Raw genomic sequence first — 25,961 nt, 5'->3', positions numbered from 1 at the left:
AAGGTCATTAGGAATATTGCATCAAGCCACTCATAATAACTCGTCGAGACTCGAGAGTCGAGAGCCCTAACATTAGAGACTACCCGTTATATAATAAAATATGACAGAGACTACTCAAAATATTCTCTCCGTTCTAATAATTTATTTACCTTTTTTATATTTTGTAAAAGCTATTTTAATCAAAGGTAAATAATTGAATGAAACGGAGGAAGTGTGAAACACGCAGAATTGTATCCTTCAAAGAGTTCAAACATAAAAAAAAAAAGAAAAAAAGAAAAAAAAAGTAAGTAATTGTTACTCTATTCATAGGTGGTCAACACTCCTAGCAAATTCACAGAATCAGTGACAGGGCTATGATTTCTAGTTTAGGTAGAAGAACATCAAAGAAAAGGGAAAATCTAGCAAAAAAAGCCATAAACTTGAACTAAATATCTCAATTCCTTCATTTATTAACCAGACCGCTCCTACTAGCACCCTAGTTCCACCACTTAAGAAACCTTTGCCATTTTTGATTCATAAAGTAAAATTGTAAAATAGTGTGCTAATTTTAACCAAAGTTAGTCATCTCTATTCTTAATTAGTATTAGAATACATTTACTAAATTGAAACTTATTTTTCTCTATTCATAGAATTTCATTGCAAATTAGCAATCCCATTTGCCTAAATTTAGCAATAACTATTTTTAACTAAGAATTGTTTTTTTTTTTTTTTATCTAATTATAACCAATAAATCCCTTATATATTAATCCCAAATAACCTTTGACAATTTGCACCATCTCAAAAATAAAAATAAAAAGTCTTAGTTAATTAAAGACCTTGAGCAGCAACATAACATAATGGCTAGGAAGATTATTATTGCTCTGGTCTTGTTTGCCATCCTAGGTATGGCAATAGCCGGGCCATCGGCCGATGCTCCTGAATCAAACGGAGCATCGACCGCCTCAGGCCCGACTGGAAACACCGGAAGCAATGAAGAATCCGGAGAGAGTGTCGGTTTTGCTGAGGCCGCCCCAGTTGGTAGCCCAGTACCTGACGGTACATTTAAAGACGTTGAGACAACCCCGGATGCTGCCTCCGACCACCCTAAAAAGAACGGTGGCTCCGCCCTTGAGGTCACCACCGTCACCGCCTCCGTAGCTGTTGCCGGTTTCTCCTTGTTCTACTTTTGAATAATTTTTATAATGTAAGGAATTTTTGCACAAGAGGCATTTACAAGAGTGTATTAGTAACATTTAGACGTTGCATGGCGTGGTACGTAATTTGCGTTACGATTAATGTTCATGCAAAACAAAATTTTATTTCATTCCTTGTAAATTTGTACATGAAACACAAAAATTCCGATTTTAAGATAATGTGTTTGGTGCCATGTTTTAATCGATTTGTGATGTTCGCTTAATCGTTTGTCAATTTTTGCAAAAAAAAAAATCGGTTTTACATATATACGTACGCATGCAGCATAAATCTTTGATCCCTAACAACAATCTAGATTTGAATCGTTAATATTCAATAATGAAATTAATGTAATTGTCAACGCAATTTTTTCATAATTTAAATTGGCTTTAAACAATTTTTGTATCAGCGATACGATGTTCCTAATCCACGTGACCTCTAATAACTCGTTATAAATATAAAATACCCGTATTTTTTTTTAGTTCGATCTTTCTTATTATAGGACAATTTTTCAAAAATAAAAAAGAATACTGTAACTAGTAAATAACTCGCTTTCAGATTATATATGATATATCCCGAATGTATTCACATCTCTATTTGTTCTTTTTCTGTCAATAGAATATTTTTGCCCTGTTTAAATTTATAATTTAATTATTTTCGTACAACAATTGTATTATATAACAAATTTTTTTATTGATTGAAACATATACAGTAATAAATCAGTAATAACTAGTAAAAATGATGGGATATGATTATCGGTAAAGATATGATGCTGACGGGATTTGAACCAGGTCATGTCATGAGTACTAGAGAGCGAGTGTAAAAAAAATTGCGGACTTTTTCTTGGTTTTCTTATTTATTCTCATCCGTGACAACTGTACGTAGTTACGCTTTTGCACTTAATTTTCTCATGTTATGTCGCCTTGGGTCCTCTAGGGTCGATTCTTGTATCGTTTTGTATGTACTTCCATCCGACTCTACTCTTTGTAGGTAGGTCCCTGGCCTTAGACCTTTATAGTAACTATCGGAAAAAAAAAAAAAAAAAAAAAAGAAAACCGCCTTCCAATCTTTCATACAGTAATGCATGTTGTGAGGCCGACTGGGATGGTCATCTCAGCCAAAACCTTGGGGGTCCTAAGATCGGGTTTATACTATAACAGTCGAAAATTGAGCTTTTTGGCTATAATTATTGAAAAATCCATGGGTGATTGTCAGATTTTCACGAGCTTCCCTTACCATATTTAGTTGAAACATGAACATGGAGTAAATGCTCTACTTACACCATTCTGATTTCGGAACGTAGATCACGGTGTTGTCACATTTCTATATTTATTTTGTATGGACAGGGGTAATGTTGTCAGAGAAGGTTTTCTGTGTTTCACATATTAAAAGCAAAGAAACAAGTTCTTGCTAAACTAGGGGATCAGTTAAGATCTACACAAATTCTTGTTTAAGACGGACTAAGAGAGACATATATTCATCTTAAACAAAAAAAAAAATAGTCAAATAGATAGATGAGAGAAAAAGTCGAATGTCTAGAAAATGACAACAATCTTGTCTCATCTATTTATATGGGGTGGCACTGGTGGCCTGGTCAAACGTCTGGGCCAATCTGCTTAACCCGTTAGTGGCCCGGTCCGACCCATCAGAAACTAGGGTCGGGCTTGGATCGAGAAAATCAAATCCGGTCTATCCTTCGACGCGCCCCTAATTTGATATTATTTGATTTGAATTTAATGTTGGAACCGGATGATCTGGCCCACCTATACCCGCCCTCGACCTCGACCTCGATCAGGCCGGTTTCGGGTCCACCTCCATCAAGCCCGTCCCGTATTGACCCACCACCTACCCCGGGCCGGTTCCAGGTCCACCTAGCCAAGTCCGGCTCACCCCCAGGTTAGCCTGGTCCGAATGTTTGACCACACCTAATATGGGGTAGCACCTGACCTGTTTTACCCTTGAGACGGATATAGGAGATCTAATAAGCCATCAAATGTACATGAGAGACTTTCAGAGGGACATAAGTGCAGTTGGTATTTATTTCTCATAATGCATAAGATTTGGCTCTTGTGAATTTCATTTATGATGGTATCACTATTTTGGTCAGTTGGTCACTACTCACTACCCTCATCATGTGAGGGAATTTGACAATTGTAGGATAAATGACCATGTCGATAAACCCTTTTCAGACGATAATTTATATAAGACGGTCTTACAATAGTACTCTGTCCACACCTTTAGGGATGTTCTCGATGATTTTGACACAAAAGACAAAAATGTTGCGAATGAGTTTTTAATTCAAATTTTTTAGTTGTAATTATAGCACGAAATTGACAAGGTTAATAACTCGACGTTATTATGCTTAATTGCATTTTGGCCACTAAATTTGTAATTGAAATTTCGATATTGACGAGTTATGAACGTAATCGTGTGTTGAATTGTGCTATGAGGGCAAATTCATTTTCTTATAGATGTAAATGTTATTAACAACACATCTGCTTAGCTTCTGTAACTATTACAGAAGCAGACAGAGGTTTGTGTCCCGAAATAAAACAAAACAAAACAAAACGACAAGAGTCTTTTAATAGATACAGTTTGATATATGGGATTAGTGTCAGCAATGAGACCCTTGTTTGCAGCTAAGTGTACCGGCATTGACGGTGATAGAACCGACATAAGATGATGGTCGCGCGCTCAAACTCGAAGCCCTTGCGTAGCTTGACGATGCTGCGGCCCCTGATGTTGTGAAGAATGCTCCGTTTAACAGCAAATCTCCTTGTGATCTCCAATTCCACTTCTTCCATGCACTTTGTGGCCACTCCTCCCTCTTTGTTACCTATATATACACATTTCTCATATTAGTACCATTTCCGTCTCAGTTATTTATTTGCCTTTTGTATTTATCGTGAGGAGTATTTTAATCAAAGTAAATTATTGTTTTAGGAGGGAGTGACACATTTTAGTTACAATAAAGTCTCTTGTAAAACTGATTTACATACCGATTACCCTTCGAAAAATTACTTGCTAAATGACTAATTGGACCGACACGAGTACATGACATTGGACATACAACGTAACGGATTTGGATCCTCAACATTTCCTTTTTTAAACCCTTTAAATAATATTTTTTCCCACTAAACCCTATTATTCATTTATTTTTACCCATAAATTTAGAACCGTTCGATAATCTCAAGATACGATCTGGGCCACCGAAAGGAAATAGTGTCTCCATTTCTTTTTAGGAAATGGAGAGGATCTCCACTCTAACATAACACGACCATTTAATTAGTTAAACCCTGATCTATTACTATCAGTAAATGAGGTATTTGTTTAAAATATATACTCCGTAAGAGAGTCATTATACGTTATACAACAGTCTTATATAATAATTACGGTATATAATAAGAGGATTGAATTTGTTACCTCTTTATTATTGGGATCATTAGGAGCAAGAAATCTATTGCCTTGGCTGTTAATGGTAGGGTCTGCACTTCCTCCAATAGCATACATTTCCCAATGGGTATAGTCATTGTTCACCACATGAAAATACCCATGTCTACACCTACACAACACAAACTCAATTTCGATTCAATTTAGTTCAGTTCAATTCAGCAACTTCAATTAATTTCAATTTTGCTAAAAAACGCGAAAAAGAAAGCGACGAAAACATACCTAGGCATTCTTTGGACTAACCCTTCACCAAAATGGTTGAAAGCAATAGTAACTTGCATATTCTTATCTCGAGTTTCGGAATCGCTATGACCCAAAAGCATAACCTTATTATGATGGGTCATATAATTATTAGAAATTGTTATAGCAGTCGAACCATGAATCGCGTCAATTAATCCATCCGTACAACTAGACAACGAACAATGATCGACCCAAATATGACTACCACCAAATATGGAAATACCATCACCATCCGATATTGTCCTCCACCCATAATGTGACGGGGAGTCACGCACATTTGCGTTACCTCCCCGTTTACAATCATGTACATTAATACCATGGACTATAATATTTGTCACATATTGTATAGTTATGCAGGGCCCACCAGCAATATGGACACTCGCCCCGCGACCGTCAATTGTCTTGAAAGAATTTAACATTAACTCTTCCTTCAGTTTAATTACCATGTCACGTTCGAATATGATCCATAATGGCTCATCCTGGATCACCCCATATCTTAAACTCCCTGGTTTCGGGTTCACTGGGTCGTCTTTAGTGTTCGTAACCACGTAAATTTTACCATTTTTACCTCCTATAGCACCTTTTCCGAACCCTATTGCACAATCGGCTAGCCTTTGCCGGTTCTTGGCCCATTTTGAGTCGCAACGCCAACAATCGTCGATCGGGTTGCCCGTCCCACATGAAAGGTACCCTAAGTTCCTCCTAGTGGTAGCATTGTAAATTTTCCTACACAATGTGTAACTTAAGTGCTTTAGTACAAAATGTACATCATAAACATGACATGATAAATGTAATATACATATGATTTTTTAAAGGCAATGCTACGATATCACCTGGTTATACTGAGTTTCAATGTGTATACGCTCTCTCATTTTTCTTTTAAAATCAAATGAAGTACTAGGGAAAGATGTTGAAATCTGTGACTTACTGTTTACTTACCTATATTTTAACCACTAAACTAAAATCCCGAGTAATAAATGTGAATATATTAAAATGGGAGTGTACTTACTCTTGTACTTCTTGGACAATTAGTTCAGGATCTTGGACATGAGAGGAATGAATTATAGTTGGGGAAATTAAGGATAAAAGAAGAAGTAATAAGGAGAGATGTAATGCCATTTCTCCTTGTATAAAAATATGAAAAAAAAAAAAAAAAAAATTAGTGTTTTTTTTTAGAGTTTGAGAAAAATGGAAAGGGTGGTGGTACTATATAGCATGATACACTTGTTTTAAGGGAAATCTTAATTGAATTGGGATATATAGATAACTTTGGCCATGTGACATTTCTGATTTTTCATTGGTAATATGTTTCTTACCAATTGAGTTTTATGTTAAACTTTTTGTAGGAATCATTTGATTAAATTGGTAAGAATTTAATTAATTACCATTAATTAATTAAGGTGTTGTTTGGTTCGTAAAGGATGAACTGCAATTTCAGGGAAGTAGTAATTCACATGATTACGCGTTTTATATGTAACTAGTGTAGCTCCCGTGCTATAGCACGGTTTTTCTAGATGAAAATGTAAGAAAAATTAACAATTAAACTATTGGTATTTTTCTATTTTCAATTATACAGCATATATTTATGGCTACTTTTATTGTGTACAAAATAAGAATATCATTAAAATGAATTAGGAGAGTAGTTAGTTAGAGAACTGTAAGTAGTATTTAGCGACGTAGGCCGTAAACTTAGGCGGAAAAAGTTTGAGATTTGTTATTTTTTTTAGTAAAAAGGGGATGTCAAGTGATTCTCTAAAATAATAATTATTGCATTATTGAAAAATTTAACAACTTTTAATTTATAATTTAATACTAACTTTATTTAATTTTAATGAAAAAATAATAATTATGAATTTAATAAAAAGATTAGAGTTATACTTATTTCCTAATTTAGGTAGATACTTTTTGGAGGGAAAACTAAGAGAATTTTTATTCTCTTAGTAGTAGGGGATGGGAAAAACTGAAAAAGTTGTTTGGTTGGAATATTACACATGAATTCCAAGAAACGGTACATACTTATCTCCTCTTATTCGTCCATCACCAAGCAAATACAATTATTGATACCCGATTTGGTAAAAATAGGGTTAATCATATTGGATTAAAAATTTGTCGAGTAAATATTGAGAAGCTAGCATTTAGAAAAACATACCCTCTACTCTCTAGTCTCTTAGTTCACAATTGAAGCAAGTTTGCTTATAGTCTTCACCGACACTTGGTACCTTAAACTCGAATGTGACATTATAAACAGTCCTAATAAAATGTCTTGTCTAATAACAACAAATACTTAGGTGCATTGCAATTAGGAAATTACCTTATGTTACTTTTTTAAGCCTGTAACCAATGACAGAGTTCGAAATTCACTTCAGCGGAGGAGAAAGGGTAATTTTCTAAGAAACACTTGAAAAGATTAAGAAAAATTTCACTACTTTAGGATCAATTAACTAGCTCCACCATTGCCTTTCAGTAGTTATTTAAATTATTATTTATTTACGAGGAATATTTTTTTTAGAATGTAAACAACTAATTGAATAAAAAGAAATATTGTATTTCGATCTATTATTTATTGCACAATTTTTGGAGAGATGATCTCTCGTTAAATTATTGAGAGACCAATTTGTCTTACCCCTTTATGTATGTTTTCGTACCTGTTTTATTATAGTTTGTGGCTCAAATGTGTATTTCATTTCGTACATGTTTTAATAACAATCGTACCTATTTTATTATACTCTGTATATTGTAACCATTTTATATCCCACTTCTAAATAGTATACGTACCCATTTTATTTCTTTTCGTACCATTTTTCTATCAATTTATTTGTATTTGATCTTGCCATAAGTTTATTAAGAGTCCGTCTCTCAAAAAATCTATATAACCCATTATCGAAAAAGAAGGTCCTATAAAATAAAGAAGGTCCTATAAATAATCTTCATATTTGTGCCCACTTCTTTTTCATGGTAGTTTTCCACCGTTAGTTGTTATAACTCATCCTTCACACCTTTCACTAACATAAATGACGTCTAATTAACTTGTACTTGGTTGTTATAATCTTAGTGACATTTTATAGTAATATTTTTACGTAGTTATAATTTTTTACTATAGGCTTATAGTAGTTTTCTGATAATACTCGTTCGTCAAATAATTTTAGGTACAAGTACATACGAGTGAATGTTAGTTAGTTCAACGAATGTTAGCTAGTTCAACCGATTTAATCATAATCATAGAATAAAAAATGTTAATTGGCACCCGATCAAGTTCACTTGTCTTCTCGAAAAAAAAAATACGGAGTACATAATAATAAGGTAATAATAATAATAATAATAATAATAATAATAATAATAATAATAATATTATTAACTCATCACAAATGGATAGAAAACTACAACCAATAATTGAAAACGAGATTTGTTTGATTTCTACTAAAATAGTAATTTATCCTGACTATTTTCATCTGACTTCCCAAACGAATAATCCAAAATTATAATCTAAATAATCTCATTTTTATTTAGTAGCAGAGCTAGAATTTATAGTTTGAAGACAAAAAATTCAACAACGACGAAAGAATAATGTGATGTAATATTATAAACTCAAATAAAAGTTTAAACATTTAGCTAAAATTTTCGAAATTTTCAATTTTCAACGGAGACAAGCACCCCTACTAAATTCTAGTGCATAACTATATATAGATAAATATATAGATAATCATGTCCTAGATGAAGAACTCGTTTTTTGCCAGTACACTCACGGATCTATAGAGATTGTCTCCCGGCTATTATTGCAAATAATTCAACTACATTTGTATGATTGTATGTATACGGAATAAAATCTTAAAGTGTAAATCTAATTTAATAAAACGTCTCGAACAATAGACCGTTTGCATTTAACCGTGTTTAATCTAATTTAATAAGATGTTTTACAATCAACACACAACAAAAAAGTTAAAACAAATTAAATGATAATGCAAACAACTTTTATTACATTCTACATATAAAATATGCGAATAATTTATGTTATATACAGTTCAATTAAATCAAAAGTTTTTTCATAGATCACTAAATTTTAGAACTTGGAAGAGCACTCTTTGGCTAGTGGATATCCTTTTGGATAGTTGACGTTTTTTATTGTTAAATTTATTAGTTATGAAAATTTCGTATCTAAATTATCTTAAATTAAATACCCTAGAACTATAACAACATATATACACAATTATCTAAGAATGACTCTACATGAAAACAATTCTGGCTACGACACTGCCCTCTACTCGACTTTCCTAAAACCGACACTACTTAATTTCCCTAGGGAAAATGCAAGATAATGGATCGTACTATTATTAAAGGTACCCCATTATTTCCTACTATGAAATATATATTGGATAGTACTACTATTATTAAAGGTAATATGATATCATTCGCATTTTTGCAAGAAAATGAAGGATATGTGACATCTATAGACAATTTATAGGGACACAAGTCACTTATATTTACTATAGCTTGTAGTTGTAGGGCAATAATAGGGGTTTACATTTAATGTTAGTTATTAGATGGCCTTGTGAATAGGGATGGCAATGGGTAGGGTCTGGGTAGGGTCCGTCTAGACCCGGATCCGAACTCGAGATTTTCCCTTTGAACCCGTACCCGACCCAGACCCGCAAGGGTCTAAAATTTGAGGGCCCATACCCGGACCCTATGGGTACGGGTAGGATCTGGGTCTACCCGCGGATCCGAGTTTCAGCCACTTTAGTAACATGATTAACAGCTATGGGGTCTATAATATTAAAAAAAAATTCATACTACTTTAACATTATGAGTTTATTAATTTCTATTGTACACTACCAAATTCAATATACATACCAAAGAGATTAAGAAAGACAAACAAGACCTAAATTAATTTTACATCCAAATACATGTGAAAGAATCAAACTCGGAACCCAAAAATCAACACCGTACTTGATAGCCGTCTCCATCTGACCATCGCTGGCTGCCGTTAATGGTGGTTGTCGGTCACCGCCGAGAGGTGAATGTCAGTCGCGTATCAGTGCTGTGATGGTGGTTTTCTTGTGTCAGTGGTGGAGTGGTGGTATTGTCAGAAGAGTTTGGTTGGGTTTTATCGCTTTATGGGATGAGGGAAGAGAAAGAGACTTTAGTTGGGTTTCTACGGTCTGTCAGTATGAATTCAGAGAAGTTGTGATTTTTTTTTTTTTTTTTTTTTTTAATAAAGGGTCTAAGGGTCGGGTATGGGTCTCATAACTTAGACCCGGACCCGAAATATTTTCTTAAGACCCATACCCGACCCATACCTATTAGGTATGAAAAAATGAGACTCATACCCGATCCATTAGAGCTCAGAATCTGGGTCGGTCCCCGACCCACTGCCATCCCTACTTGTGAAGTTCCATTTTGTGGGGGCATAGTTAGAACTTGGTTTAAGGTCTTTTGTGGGTCCATTTATCATTATTTTCATGGGTGGATAGATGATGGTGGGTTGGACCAATATGACTCGATCTGATATGCCACGAGTTATGTTATGGAGCCATAAGGATAAATTTGAAGCCGATTGGTTTAAGGTCTTTTGTGGGTCCATTTATCATTATTTTCATGGGTGGATAGATGATGGTGGGTTGGACCAATATGACTCGATCTGATATGCCACGAGTTATGTTATGGAGCCATAAGGATAAATTTGAAGCCGATTGAATTTGAATTTAGGTCATGAGAACCGTCTCTTATAACTTAATTGGCTAAGTTAGCTGACATCTGCATAATGCCACAGATTATGTTGATTATCCACGAGACTCGTCTTTGGTATGTCGAAATTTAGTGCGAAGGCAGTTCTGTCATAATATGCATTTAGACCGTGGAAGGCAGCGATTTGAACATGAGATAAAGAGCAAAATGAAAGAGAGAGTAAGATTATGATTCGCTTTTTTCTTTGTGGTGACAATCAGGTCAGATTTTGCTAGCTCTCTATTAGAGTCGAGTTTTCACCCATTTAATAATGTTAGAGAACAAGCAACACCTCATGGTTTATGGACAAGAACTTCACATAAATAAATAAACATTTGATGCCTTAAGCATCAACCATCTTTCTATTGAGAGGAGTCCATGCATGTACATAAACCATTTAATTAACTAAATGGCACCTTCTAATAATAAACCCTAATTACAAGTTCAATTCTAAACAACCTTCCCTTTTAATCCTATTTACATGACATTGATTCTAGACTCCTAAAAGACTATATGCAGAGTTACTTCCTCCGTTTAATCATTTGTTTACCTTTGATTAAAATATTCCTAAAAAGGAATAAATAAGGTAAACAAATGACCGAGGCAGAGCGAGTACGACGGTGATAAATTAAGCAATTTAATGAAGGTGATTATGAATTTATGACAACATTATAAGTCATGGAATGATGGAAATGAGATTATTAAGTGGCTAACTAGTAAGGTCAATATCAAGGGGCTCTGGATTGCCTCTTTCAATCAGGTTGTCACCAAGCTTTACACCTAGCTGCCCTTTGTCACCGGCGCCAAAGCCGTATAGTTTTCCTGACTCGGTGAGCGCGAAGGTGTGAGCATTCCAAAATATGGAATTAGTCAGGCTGATTTGTACTACCCTTTCCTTCACCTGCTTTAAAGAGTACACTATCTCCGGCTTTAATACATTAGCGTGCCCATTTCCCTGTCCGATGAAGAGCATCAAACACACAATTACACATAATTCACAAAAATCGTCACAATCACAAAACCATGAACTTCTCACTAGTAAAGCCAATGTAGGTTTTATAAGTCGGCATTATTTGTCCGGTACGGCCTGGTGTCCCAACTCCCAACCCCGTCTCATATATCTCTTCTTCTAACATACTTTTAATGGGGGAGGCGGGGGGTGTTCACGGGGTTATCCTGATATTTTTTTTAACACCACATATGACCCGTAATCAAAATAGTCTCGAGCATTGCTTCACATGACCGAAACTTCAAAAAAAAAAACACAGCAATTTGGTTAACCATTTTGCGTTTCTTCATGATCCGACAGTGCTTAGTAAAATAAGTAAAGTTCGAAGAATCTCACCTGTCCATCAACCTCATTACCGTGCCCAAGACTCGAAGATTCTCCACAACCAAACGAATAAACGTCACCATTATCAGAAACCACAAAAGTGGTATAATCTCCTGTGGCAATATGTACAGCCTTGACATCATTCAGTCCTTCCACCACCTTTGGAACAGATTCACAGTCTTCGTTCCCGTGTCCCAAACATCCATAACGCCCCCAACCCCATGTACAAACCCTTCCATCTTTCCCAACCACAGCTGCATGCCAAGCGCCAGCCGCCACAACCATTGGCTGGATATTCAATGTCTGAAATTGCTCGATTAATCGGGGATATTTTTCATCTGTTTTTGAACCATGTCCAAGCTTTCCTCCCAAACCACACCCTACCGAGTACACTGACCTGACATAATTCAAAACAGACAACAAACTCGGTTATTCTAGACAACAGGATTAAAGGAACATGGATAATATTCATGAGTCATGATAATATTACCCCGGTGCCTCCAAGGCTTTCGCCCTGCAAATAGCGGGGTAGGGGCTCAAAGATACGGACCTAACCCCCGTGTTTACAACAAAAATAGGTTCTTTACGGAGAACCCATCGTGGAAATTGTGTCTTGAATTACGTCTAATGACTAGTACGGAGTACATCACAATAAATAGAAGCTACCACTTTAGTAAAGTCCTTAGCTTTATCCGTCAAAATTCAAACTACGTAACCGCGAGTCTTTGGCTCCATCAGTAATCAAGAAAGTCACATTCATAGGATTACTAGAGCTAAACACACAGCTGAGAAAAGCGAGTGAATGCGCTTACATCCCACTAGGCTGACAAGCAAGGGCAAGAAGGTAACAATAACCAGCTGCAATCTGCACAACTGGTATATTCTCAAGGGCCCCCAGTAAAGGGTATGGGTGAACATCAGCGGGTTCCATTTGGTGTCCGAGCTTTTTATCGCTTCCCCAAGAGAAAGTATAAACCCTTCCTTCTCTTGATAATACAGCAGTGAAGAAGTTTCCAATAGCAGCTTGGACGACAAAGATGTTTTTCAAGGACTCCACTGGCTGTGGAGTGTTAACTGTTTTCGACCCTTGACCTCCAAATTCCGCTTCTCCAAATGAGTCTTTCCCAAAGGCATAAACTTTTCCGGTATCACTAATCAACATCGTCCTGCCAGCACCAGCTGTTGCTTGGATGATCCGGATTCCTTCCAATGACCTGCACAGCAACAGTCTCGTAAATTTTCCCCAACTTCTAGTATGTCGCACAGTTGATCCAAATTCTCATCGACCACCACCATAAGCACTACTAAAAGGCGACTATACCCAAATACCCAAATACCCACGAAAGCAGTTTCTGCAAATGTTAGCTAAGAAAGTCATTGACTGATTCAAATCAATGCCTGGGATCAAATCGCCAAATCAGCTAAGAAAATCATTGAGTATCAATTACGGAGTATCAAAACTGCCTCCTTTGAGACTTTCCCTTACACAGAACAAAAAAAGGATTTTCTAGACAAGGCGACTTTCCAACCTTATTAGGCGAGGCCGGTACTCATCAGTAGTATTGCCTTCTGGTGAAAGCCCATGCCCCAGTTGTCCGGAACTATTAGACCCAAATGAGTACACAGCTCCATTTGAAGTTACGACAATGCTATGTCCTGGCCCTGCTATTGCCTGTGATTTTTCTCTGCGACAACATGCTTCACCAGCCAACAAATACCTCAATACTAATTTCCATGACCCCCCACATTTCTGCTTCAACTCATCCCTTTGTTCAACTGTCATTGGTTTAAAAATAGCCCTCTTTTGGCACATATCGAAAGCAGCCAGCTCGGCTATGGACAGTTCATAATCAGGGGAAAAGTTAGCCGGTTTCCTAAAGAAAGAGCATGTTGCCTGTAAACCCAACACAACACGAAACCAAATTCAAATCAGCAGCATCACCAATTCTAACATACACAGAAGACTGTTTTCAAGACAGCTATTTATAAGAAGACTTGCCTCTAATTTCGCAAGGTCTTGAGGGTCTAGACTACATGATGTAAGAACATGAAGAACAATAGAAGGGTTGGCAGCCAAAGGAAACTCCCCTGGTATTGAATTCCCGAAACAATGTCGTACTAGTCGTTGGAACGTTGACCGCGGTGAGGTGACAAGCGTTGCAGCAATGGGTTGTTCAGAGATGTTACAGTACTGTATTGTTTCAGTTCCACTTGTTGTGACATCCATTTTTGGGCACTGTCCCCAAACACTTAGGGGTGCCCTCCTTTATTCAACTGAATTTGATCAAGTTTCTGGGATTTCAATTCAATAAAGCAAGTGAATATTACATAACATTACATTACATTATCAAGACGGACCAATTAAGTAATGCAACATTGTAATTAACAGTTAACACTCCCTCCGTCTCATTTATCTGTTTACCATTTTATTCCTCATGAGGGTATTTTAACCAAAAGGTAAACAAATGATTGGGACGAAGGGAGTATCTGACATGGTCTCAAATCACATACAAAACATTATCAAGACGGACCAACTCAGTAATGCAACATTGTATTAACACTCACTCCATTTCATTCATTTGTTTACGTTTCTATTCTATGTGAGGGTATTATAATCAAATGTAAACAAATGATTTTGGAAGGAGGGAGTATCTAACATGGTATCAAATTACATTACAAAACATTATCAAGACGGACCAACTCAGTAATGCAACATTGTATTAACACTCACTCCATTTCATTCATTTGTTTACGTTTCTATTCTTTGTAAAGGTAGTTTAATCAAAGGTAAACAAATGATTGGGTCCTAAGGAATATCTAACACGGTCTCAAATTATAAGACGATAAGTCAATAACTAACTACCTTGTTTTGCACAATTAAGTAACCCAAAGCATTCAAGTAATAAACCTGCAAGACAAACATATAATGATCAAAACCTCCACTCCAAGTTAAACCGGCACACAAGCTAACAAACTCATTATGTCAACAGAATGACAACATAACATGCACATAAATTAATTCTGCACACGTTTTGTTGGGTCCATACTGACGGAATTTGAACACAGGTCTGTCTCAATTACAATCTCTCTATACATAAATAACACTGGCTAAGCTAGTTGACATCTACGCTACGTAATTACATGAGAATATCATCAATTGAAACAAAATTCATCAAATTTAGACAGGACAAGAATTGTATAAGAAAGAATTTAATACCAAATTGATAAAAATGATGATCAAACTTAGGAAAGTAGACCAAACAGAAACAAGTATAGAATATACATAATCAGAAGCAAATTGATACAAGCAAAAAAAGATTCCCATAAAAAAGGGAACTTTGAATCACCAAAAAAAAAGTCATCAATTTCATATCAACTGATCATCAACAGAAATGATATAGTGTAGGTGGCACTCAAATGTTACATATATTACTCCCTACGTCTCGGTCAATAGTTATTTATTATGATGGGCGATTTCAAACAAAGATAACTATTGATTAGGATGGAGAAACTTGATCATTTAAATGATCACACAAACATAATTTGATCATTTAATTCAGTACCCTCTTAAAACCATATAAAAAACATTGAAATTATGGGAAATTAAGATAACAAGTTATGAAAAAAATCCATGATCAATCAAAAATGATCAATACCCTTTTAAGAAAATTAATAATTGACATAAAATTCAATGAAATTTGGACCTTACAAAATGGGAATTGTACCAGAAATACAATTAAACACCAAAGGTACAAACTTTATTGTATATTAAGATGACCCATATGGTAATATATGGAATAATGAGATGAAAATCTGATGAAAGAAAGATTTTTGGAAGAAACAAGAGAGAGAGAGAGGAGATGAGGTAACTTTTTTATTGGAGTTTGTTTAATTGATTGCAAAGAATGAATGAAAGAAAGACAAATACAAATAAAAGAAAGCTTGAGCTTTGGGCGTTTGTTGGTCGCAAATTCTTATTTAAGACGGGTGTGTACTTCGAAAGTTTAAGACGAGATTAATAATATGAATAAAATAAAAGCAAAATTTATAACAAAAGCAAAATATTTCTTTTAAATGCGTCTCATTTTAATATTAAGGCATGTAACTTCATTTTAAGGGAGACTAAATGATTGTCATTCGCAAAGGCGAGGTACCCCATATTTCCTTTCTACTTTTCTCATTCGTCCACCTTATTGTCCACTAACTTTTTCATATACCCTCTCCATTTCATAACTACCTCCTTCATTCTCATATAATCTACCCATTTTCCTTATTAGGCCATTTCACTTCAGTTCATAAACTATACATCTGAGGTAGTACCTCTTATTGTTTATTTTCTCAGTTTTATTTTAAATTTTTTGAGTTCTACTTTAGTATAAAGTTTTGAGCACATTTACTAAAACATTACACTAAAAAAATATAATATTGCTCAAAAACTATATTTATAAATGATAATATGCTCAGAAAAAATGTGTATATGCTCAAAAACTACAAGGTCTGGGGTACTACCTCAGATGCGTAATTCTTTTTCTCCATTTCACTTTGATACAGTCATTTCATTTGTTTCTACTTATGAGTCTAAAAATTGATCAAAGTATCCTTATTACCCTTCTATATTTACATAATATGTCACTACTTAACACACCTAACTATTAACCTAACATAAATTAACCTAATCTATATAACTAATGACTCCTTCCCTTTTTCCGGATTTATCACGAGATTTTCCTACTTCCCCTCCTTATCCACACTCTCTCTATCCTCATTTATTCAAATCCAGGGCCGGCCCTGTGGGTGTGCAACCCGTGCAGCCGCACAGGGCCTCAAACTTTCGGGGGCCCAATTCTCTTTAGCATCCAATAACATTTACATTTTAACGCCTAGAAAGAGACTATGTAACTCTTAAGATGGTAGAAACACTGGCTTTTAAAAGAAACAGCCCGTGTTCAATCCTTCCTGCAAACAAAATTTTAGCTTTTAACATTGTGGGGCCCCTAATGGATCACTATTGCAAGTTTCAACTTTCAACTACACTTAAATGCCTAGAAAAGTACTCGATGATTTAACATTGATGATTTTTTTTTTTTTTGAATTTATACAATTTGTGTTCTTGTATTATTTCTTGTCATTTTTTTTTTCTCCCAATAAATTACAACCACTTTAAAAATCTATAGTAAAAAAATATTGTAAACCTATATTTTGTTTGAACACTAAATAAATTTACTAACAACAAGATAAAATGAGTAGTTTTATGTTATACTCCCTTAAGTTCTAAATAACCTTTTGCTTTTATTTTTACACAAAAATAAGAAAGTTAATTTAGACCACACAAAATACAATACCCTACATGCAATTTATTTAAACCACACAAAACATACTACCACACATGCAAAAAAAAAAGTTAACTAAGTTGACGAAAAAAAAAAGAGGAAAGTTTATCTAGAATTAGAGGGAGTAACATATATTATTGTACATTTAATAAAAAAAATGTCATGATAGTTAAATAACTACAAAAATATGGCGCACGACCTTCAAAGCTCGAACAATACTAGCCTAGGGCCCCATTGTTAAATATCGCACAGGGCCTCCAAATACACCGGGACGGCCCTGTTCAAATCCACCCCTCTCTATCCTGATCCTCATAATTGCCCCCATTATCATCTCTCTAGATCTTTCCACAGAAAAACCCCAAAAAATGCTTACACTTTTTCCACTGTTTCCCACCCCATTCTGATCTCTATCTATCTCTACTTCTCCATCGATCTTTATTTGTTTTTGTCATTCTTAATATCTACAAATATTTCCAAATCCGAGCCTTCCTATCATTCTGGCTAATTTGTTATATGTTCCCGGGGTTGGTCATGTTGCCTCGGATACATACTCCGGTTATGGGTCACTTCTTAATTCCGACGTTGATGACGACACTATGATTACATCGGTGTTTTATCTCTTGAGTCAAATATCGTTGTTCCCGATTCTATCCCTGGGGAGGTCCCTAATTGTGAAGAGAAAATTGGTAATAGTGAAAATGATGTTGATGCGGTGTCGATGAGAAGGGATTTTAGCTTGAATAACCTAGATCTGGTGATTTGTCACCAAGTTTAAAAAAGTTCAACGTGTGTTGTAGCAATTTTTTAGAAAAGCAGAGGAAGAAGGATAAAAAGAGAGGTAGATCATTATCTTAATCTCGCATCTTACATATTTTTTCACTAGATTTTCGGTCTTTTAATTTTTTTTACTCGAATTTGTAAACTGATGTTGCAGTTGATGAACTCCATGATTTCGGTGCTGAAATGGACAAATCTGTTGACAACTCTGTTGATTTGTTACCAAAATCGAAGTAATTCAACAGTTTTTATTCGAGATGCTTAGTTAAGTGGAAAAAAATTGATAATAAGGGAGGTTCATTTCTAAAACTTGTGCTTTAATCATTTTATGCTTTTTTCTGTTTTAGTACCCGTTTTACTGGGAATTTGGTATTGATGAAGTTTAGTTCTTGTTGGGAAATTGGATGTTCTGTTTGAATGTTGGTTTGGGTGATGAAGGCGTATGTTGTTGTAGACATTGATTTAGTTACTCCGTTGGACTGCAATCTTTATTAAGTGTTGACTCTTTTGTTTTCTTTTTTTAACTGGCGGTATTTCTGTTTTGAATGTGCTTCATACAAGTGTTGGATTTTCTTTTGGACCGTTAAGGATTATAAAGTGTTGATCATTCTGTTTTGATTGTGGGTTATCTGTTTTGTTTGGGACATTGTTTAATTGTACTTCCACAATTTCCATATAATCTACTCATTTCCTTACTTGGGCCAATCCACTATGATCTTGATGTTGTCTTTGCTGCTGTTAGACTTAACCTCAATGACGGTCTTTACTTGATTGAGAGGTTAATTTTGTGTTGGTACTTTACTGTTAAGGACAATAATCATATAAGCCTACAATAAGAGTTCCATGTTGTTGCTACTAATGTCGTCATTAGAGGTAGCCATGTCGAGATACCCTTATTCTTAAGTTAATATGGTTATTGACCCATATTTGGTGCCACCAAGAGGCAATTCATGATGAGGTACTTTTTTTTTAATTACTGAGTTTCCATGTTATGTCTCCTCTTGATAAGGCACTTATATGTGGTCAAGACAGGGTCCAGTACGACCTTCCGAACGGCTGAAATTGAAGTGTATAATACACGGTTTTTCGGGATTCAAGGGTCCCGGAACAAAATTCGCCGGAAATCACATAGAAAGTTCTTCGGGTCAGATAAAGCTGCCACGCAAAGTTTAAGCACCAACCGAAGACATTTGGGGGTGCCAGTGTGCCACAAACCAGCATTCGTCGAAACTCGGATTATCGTGAAAAATGTGTTAAAGCTCGTTTTTTGAGGCTGAAATCGAACAGGTTGATTCCTGAAATCGAACAGGTTGATTCCTGAAATGAGCTCGGACGCGTGATTGAAAAACAGGGAGAAAAAGAAACAAGATCCGGTACGACCTTCCGAACGGTTGAAATTGAAGTGTATAATACACGGTTTTTCGGGATTCCGGGGTCCCGGAACAAAATTCTCCGGAAATCACATAGAAAGTTCCTCGGGTCAGATAAAGTGGCCACAAAAAGATTGATCACCAACGGAAGACATTTGGGGGTGCCGGTGTGCCACAAACCAGCATTCGCCGAAACTCGGATTATCGTGAAAAATTTGTTAAAGCTCGTTATTTGAGGCTGAAATCGAACATGTTGATTCATGAAATTGAACAGGTTGATTCCTGAAATGAGCTCGGACGCGTGATTGAAAAATAGGGAGAAAAAGAAACAGGGTTCGGTACGACCTTCCGAACGGCTGAAATTGAATACACGGTTTTTCGGGATTCCGGGGTCCCGGAACAAAATTCTCCGGAAATCACATAGAAAGTTCCTCGGGTCAGATAAAGCGGCCACGCAAAGTTTGAGCACCAACGGAAGACATTTGGGGTATCGGTGTGCCACAAACCAGCATTCGCTGGAACTCGGATTATCGTGAAAAATGTGTTAAAGCTCGTTATTTGAGGCTGAAATCGAACAGGTTGATTCCTGAAATCGAACAGGTTGATTCCTGAAAGAACTTGGACGTGTGATTGAAAAACAGGGAGAAAAAGAAACAGGTCCGAGACGACCTTCCAAACGGTGAAATTGAAGCGTTAATAATAAACGGTTTTCGGGATTCGGGGTCCGGAACAAAATTCTCGGAAATCACATAGAAAGTTCTTCGGGTCGATAAGCGGCCACGCAAAGTTTGAGCACCAACCGAAGACATTTGGGGGTGCCGGTGTGCCACAAACCAGCATTCACCGAAACTCGGATTATCGTGAAAAATGTGTTAAAGCTCGTTATTTGAGGCTGAAATCGAACAGGTTGATTCCTGAAATCGAACAGGTTGATTCCTGAAATGAGCTCGGACGCGTGATTGAAAAACAGGGAGAAAAAGAAACAGAAACCGGTACAACCTTCCGAACGGCTGAAATTGAAGTGTATAATACACGGTTTTTCGGGATTCCGGGGTCCCGGAACAAAATTCTCCGGAAATCACATAGGAAGTTCCTCGGGTCAGATAAAGTGGCCACAAAAAGTTTGAGCACCAACGGAAGACATTTGGGGGTGCCGGTGTGCCACAAACCAGCATTCGCCGAAACTCGGATTATCGTGAAAAATTTGTTAAAGCTCGTTATTTGAGGCTGAAATCGAACATGTTGATTCATGAAATTGAACAGGTTGATTCCAGAAATGAGCTCGGACGCGTGATTGAAAAACAGGATCCGGTACGACCATCCGAACGACTGAAATTGAAGTGTATAATACACCGTTTTTCAGGATTCCGGGGTCCCGGAACAAAATTCTCCGGAAATCATATTGAAAGTTCCTCGGGTCAGATAAAGTGGCCACAAAAAGTTTGAGCACCAACGGAAGACATTTGGGGGTGCCGGTGTGCCACAAACGCTATTCGCCGAAACTCGGATTATCGTGAAAAATTTGTTAAAGCTCGTTATTTGAGGCTAAAAATCGAACAGGTAGATTCATGAAATTAAACAGGTTGATTCCTGAAATGAGCTCGGACGCGTGATTGAAAAACAGGGAGAAAAAGACACAAGGTCAGGTACGACCTTCCGAACGGCTGAAATTGAAGTGTATAATACACGGTTTTTCGGGATTCCGGGGTCCCGGAGCAAAATTTTCAAGAAATCACATAGAAAGTTCTTCGGGTCAGATAAAGCGGCCACGCAAAATTTGAGCACCAACGGAAGACATTTGGGGGTGCCGGTTTGCCACAAACCAGCATTCGCCAAACTCGGATTATCGTGAAAGATGAGTTAAAGCGCGTTATTTGAGGCTGAAATCGAATAGGTTGATTCCTGAAATCGAACAGGTTGATTCCTAAAATGAGCTCGGATGCGTGATTGAAAAACAGAGAGAAAAAGAAACAGGGTCCGGTACGACCTTCTAAATGGCTGAAATTGAAGTGTATAATACACGGTTTTTCGGGATTTCGCTGTCCCGGAACCAATACTCCGGAAATCACATAAAAAGTTCCTCGGGTCAGATAAAGCGGACACGCAAAGTTTGAGCACCAACGAAAGACATTTGGGGGTGCCTGTGTGCCACAAACCAGCATTCGCCGAAACTCGGATTATCGTGAAAAATGTGTTAAAGCTTGTTATTTGAGGCTGAAATCGAACAGGTTGATTCCTGAAATCGAACAGGTTGATTCCTGAAATGATCTCGGACGCGTGATTGAAAAACAGGGAGAAAAAGAAACAAGATCCGGTACGACCTTCCGAACGGCTAAAATTGAAGTGTATAATACACGGTTTTTCGGGATTCCGGGGTTCCGGAACAAAATTCTCCGGAAATCACATAGAAAGTTCCTCGGGTCAGATAAAGTGGCCACAAAAAGTTTGATCACCAGCGGAAAACATTTGGGGGTGCCGGTGTGCCACAAACCAGCATTCGCCGAAACTCGGATTATCGTGAAAAATTTGTTAAAGCTCGTTATTTGAGGTTGAAATCGAACATGTTGATTCATGAAATTGAACAGGTTGATTCCTGAAATGAGCTCGGACGCGTGATTGAAAAACAGGGAGAAAAAGAAACAGGGTCCGATACGAACTTCCGAACGGCTGAAATTGAAGTGTATATAATACACGGTTTTTCGGGATTCCGGGGTCCCGGAACAAAATTCTCCGGAAATCACATAGAAAGTTCCTCGGGTCAGATAAAGCGGCCACGCAAAGTTTGAGCACCAACGGAAGACATTTGGGGTATCGGTGTGCCACAAACCAAAGATTCAGAAACTCGGATTATCGTGAAAAATGTGTTAAAGCTCGTTATTTGAGGCTGAAATCGAACAGGTTGATTCCTGAAATCGAACAGGTTGATTCCTAAAATGAGCTCGGTCGCGTGATTGAAAAACAGGGAGAAAAAGAAACAGGGTCCGGTACGACCTTCCGAACGGCTGAAATTGAAGCGTATAATAATAAACGGTTTTTCGGGATTCCGGGGTCCCGGAGCAGAATTCTCCGGAAATCACATAGAAAGTTCTTCGGGTCAGATAAAGCGGCCACGCAAAGTTTGAGCACCAACCGAAGACATTTGGGGGTGCCGGTGTGCCACAAACCAGCATTCACCGAAACTCGGATTATCGTGAAAAATGTGTTAAAACTCGTTATTTGAGGCTGAAATCGAACAGGTTGATTCCTGAAATCGAACAGGTTGATTCCTGAAATGAGCTCGGACGCGTGATTGAAAAACAGGGAGAAAAAGAAACAGGATCCGGTGCGACCTTCCGAACGGCTGAAATTGGAGTGTATAATACACGGTTTTTCGGGATTCCGGGGTCCCGGAATAAAATTCTCCGGAAATCACATAGAGAGTTCCTCGGGTCAGATAAAGTGGCCACAAAAAGTTTGAGCACCAACGGAAGACATTTGGGGGTGCCGGTGTGCCACAAACCAGCATTCGCCGAAACTCGGATTATCGTGAAAAATGTGTTAAAGCTCGTTATTTGAGGCTGAAATCGAACATGTTGATTCATGCAATTGAACAGGTTGATTGCAGAAATGAGCTCGGACGCGTGATTGAAAAACAGGATCCGGTACGACCTTCCGAACGGCTGAAATTGAAGTGTATAATACACGGTTTTTCAGGATTCCGGGGTCCCGGAACAAAATTCTCCGGAAATCACATAGAAATTTCCTCGGGTCAGATAAAGTGGCCACAAAAAGTTTGAGCACCAACGGAAGACATTTGGGGGTGCCGGTGTGCCACAAACCAGCATTCGCCGAAACTCGGATTATCGTGAAAAATTTGTTAAAGCTCGTTATTTGAGGCTGAAATCGAACAGGTATGTGACACCCTTAAAATATAGCGTTATCTAATTACTTAAATGCGTAATTTCTACGGAAAAACTGGTAGGATATGTTTGTAAATGGTTCAACTAGTCCAAAAACCTGCAATTTCAAAAATTTTTCTAACTAAACCATTCACAACCAATTCCAACTCAAGAAGAGTGTCAAAAACCCTGCAACAACTGATAAACTAATTTACATACATAACATAAGACGCGGAAATATAAGGATACAAACCAAAAATAGAAAGGGAGACATATGTCCCTTCAAATTATATACAAACCAAAAGTATAAAAGGTTTACTAATAGAATAGCCAAAACTAGGTCCAAGGTTCCTTGCTCACTAGCCGTCTGTGACCCCAAACAAAGCATCAACAACCTGTCAATCGCATTTTATACAAACACGAAAGCCACAATTTAGTGGGGAGTAACTTCGAGTCCTCATAGCCACAAATCGTCAAAATTAATGTAACATGTAATGTAACATGTAAACAATTCGATAAACCATTTACTTATCATGTATTCTAACAAATGACCCCTAAACTGACCAAACTAAACTATCATGTGAATCATATAACAAATAGTAATCCAAACTTTATCAATCAGAACCGCTTACATCTCACCTATTACGAGTTCATAAAATCACCATACAAGAAAGGGCAATATATCAAAGACAGGCATAAGTTCTTAGCACGGTCAATAGTCACTTTGTAACTCGAGTCTATACCACGAGGTAGGGAAGGTAATCGAACCGGTATCTTGGCTCAGCGGTTACTATTAAGAAAACATGGCCAAGAGACAACACAACCCTAGCCTAAAATCTGCGCAGACCTAGACATGCGGATACACACCACCGCACCCAAGACCCACAACTTTTTTTAAAACAAAGTGAAGTGAGTACCCTAAGGACACCACCGAAGGGTTGGCTAGTACTTAAGCCGACCCCATACTATCAAAATAAGTACCGAGGTCATGCCCCAACTTGGATAAACATCCACTAGTCAGGAACACAAAGGCTATCAAGCGGTGAACATATACTCGTCAAAGACTATAAAGACCTATCTATGATGAAGGCCGAAATACTCACCTAGGACCTAGTCCCACTAGTCCCACTTGAATATTTTAGCCCACACCACACATGACTCACCACACAAGTCAAGTAAGACACCCACTTAACCTTAAGAGGGCAAAAAGTCCTACTTATCAATATAAATTCTAGCATTCTATCATGTGAAAGGCTTATAATGTCTATTTACAAAGATACAATCCCCAAGAATCCTCAATAAGTATTCAATACTAATTTCTAATTCTAACAATAGTAACCATATTAAAGGCTTCAGGGGAAACTAGGGCCATTTCTACAATACAAGTCACTATTAAATTCAATAAGCTATACATGTGAACAAAAGCTTGATAAATGGCCTAAAACAAGAAAAGGGCCGATTATCTAAATCATTCAACCGAATTTTTACCCGCAACCCCAGCCCTGCGGACAGTGCGGGTCAAATTTGCGGCCGACCAATCACTCAATTAATCGACATCACATCGATCAAAGGGACTAAGGCTCGGTTTTAAGCACAATCAACAAAACATTACAATTATAGCTATAAAATTCATTTTGAGCCTATTAATTACAATTTCCTTTTGTAAACTACCCTAACATGTGATAACCATTAATATAAGCACAATTTTACCAATAACATAATTTTTGTTACTATCAAAATACTACCCATTTGTTACTTATACTATTCTAACCTTAATTAACCCGAAATGACCAATATTGTACGAAAAACCGCAAAACAAGCACGGACCAACCCGGGCCAACCCCAAGACCGGCCGGGCCGGGGCGCTGTGGACTCTTCTTGCCGGGCATTGCCGCACCATTTTTTTTTTTTTTTTTCATTTTTATACATTATAAGACCGTCTGAAAATTAATTAATCGTCCCCAATTCAACTTTGATAATTTAAACTACCAAAAGGCACAAATTAAGCTTGCATGCAACTAAGTTTAACATGTGAAAATTACTACCCAAACAAAAATTCACCAAACATACAAAAATCAAAAACATGTGACGATCTTTCGTCGAGTAACTCGAAATATGTTACCTTAAGCTAGAAAATGAGCAATTAGCACCTTGAAAACCCAAACCCTAACGACACTAGCCGCTATCCTCTACAATATACGAGTCCCCGAACTCGTCTTCCAATCCTTCACCTAAATAAACAATTAAAACACAATAATTAAACATATATACCGAAAATTCCGAAATTTGGTCTTAAAATAACTTAATGAAAACTGAAATTAAATTGTACCAAGTTGTAGATCGCGTCGAGGGGATTCCGGAAAGGTAAATTATGCGAAAAACGGACTAGTAACGAAGAAATTGTGACGATTTTTAGCTTGATTTGTGTTTAATGGTGTTTTTGGGAGATGTTAGGGATGAAGAACAAGAAAACCAGAAAATTGAAGGGGAATGGGGGCTGGTGCGCGTGAAAGGAGAAAGGAAAGGAGAAAAGGAAAGTGCGGGATTTTTAGTCGGGATTTTTACGAGTCGGTTTTGACTCGTTTCAATAATAATTAAATCAGTAAGTCAAATGCAAATTCCGTCAAGACCAAAGTCTTTAAACACGAGATTACAATAAAATTGAGTATTCATACGACCCATTTCCATATTC

At 37.0% G+C, this 25,961-nt stretch overlaps 2 protein-coding genes and 1 long non-coding RNA gene across 5 annotated transcripts; all 3 read right to left on the bottom strand.

Annotated features, from left to right (window-relative positions):
• Window positions 1-3,616: 3,616 nt before the first annotated feature.
• LOC141598576 (putative pectate lyase 5) lies at window positions 3,617-6,337 on the bottom strand. The gene is made up of 4 exons (XM_074418260.1): window positions 5,870-6,337; window positions 4,843-5,586; window positions 4,594-4,732; window positions 3,617-4,006 (listed from the first exon to the last, which is right to left on the bottom strand). The coding sequence occupies exons 1-4, from the start codon at window positions 5,977-5,979 to the stop codon at window positions 3,785-3,787; spliced, it is 1,215 nt and encodes a 404-aa protein (XP_074274361.1). The 5' UTR covers window positions 5,980-6,337; the 3' UTR covers window positions 3,617-3,784.
• Window positions 6,338-10,880: 4,543 nt separating this feature from the next.
• Window positions 10,881-15,882, bottom strand: LOC141598575 (ultraviolet-B receptor UVR8-like). 3 transcript variants are annotated; one of them, XM_074418258.1, is made up of 7 exons: window positions 15,624-15,882; window positions 14,778-14,822; window positions 13,914-14,206; window positions 13,444-13,808; window positions 12,727-13,128; window positions 11,927-12,311; window positions 10,881-11,536 (listed from the first exon to the last, which is right to left on the bottom strand). In XM_074418258.1, exons 3-7 carry the CDS (start codon window positions 14,139-14,141, stop codon window positions 11,291-11,293), a joined length of 1,626 nt encoding a protein of 541 aa, XP_074274359.1. In that variant the 5' UTR covers window positions 14,142-14,206; window positions 14,778-14,822; window positions 15,624-15,882; the 3' UTR covers window positions 10,881-11,290. The 3 variants fall into 3 exon arrangements, with proteins under 3 accessions (XP_074274359.1, XP_074274358.1, XP_074274360.1); XM_074418257.1 differs by having other exon boundaries at window positions 15,619-15,865; XM_074418259.1 differs by having other exon boundaries at window positions 15,640-15,839.
• Window positions 15,883-23,459: 7,577 nt separating this feature from the next.
• On the bottom strand, window positions 23,460-25,754 carry LOC141602322 (uncharacterized). The gene is made up of 3 exons (XR_012524407.1): window positions 25,599-25,754; window positions 25,392-25,500; window positions 23,460-23,664 (listed from the first exon to the last, which is right to left on the bottom strand). It is a non-coding gene; the product is annotated as an uncharacterized LOC141602322 (long non-coding RNA).
• Window positions 25,755-25,961: the final 207 nt, after the last annotated feature.

This window comes from Silene latifolia, chromosome 9, assembly GCF_048544455.1.
Source record: "Silene latifolia isolate original U9 population chromosome 9, ASM4854445v1, whole genome shotgun sequence".
Taxonomy (NCBI): domain Eukaryota; kingdom Viridiplantae; phylum Streptophyta; class Magnoliopsida; order Caryophyllales; family Caryophyllaceae; genus Silene; species Silene latifolia.
This window is presented reverse-complemented; position numbering and strand designations above follow the sequence as displayed.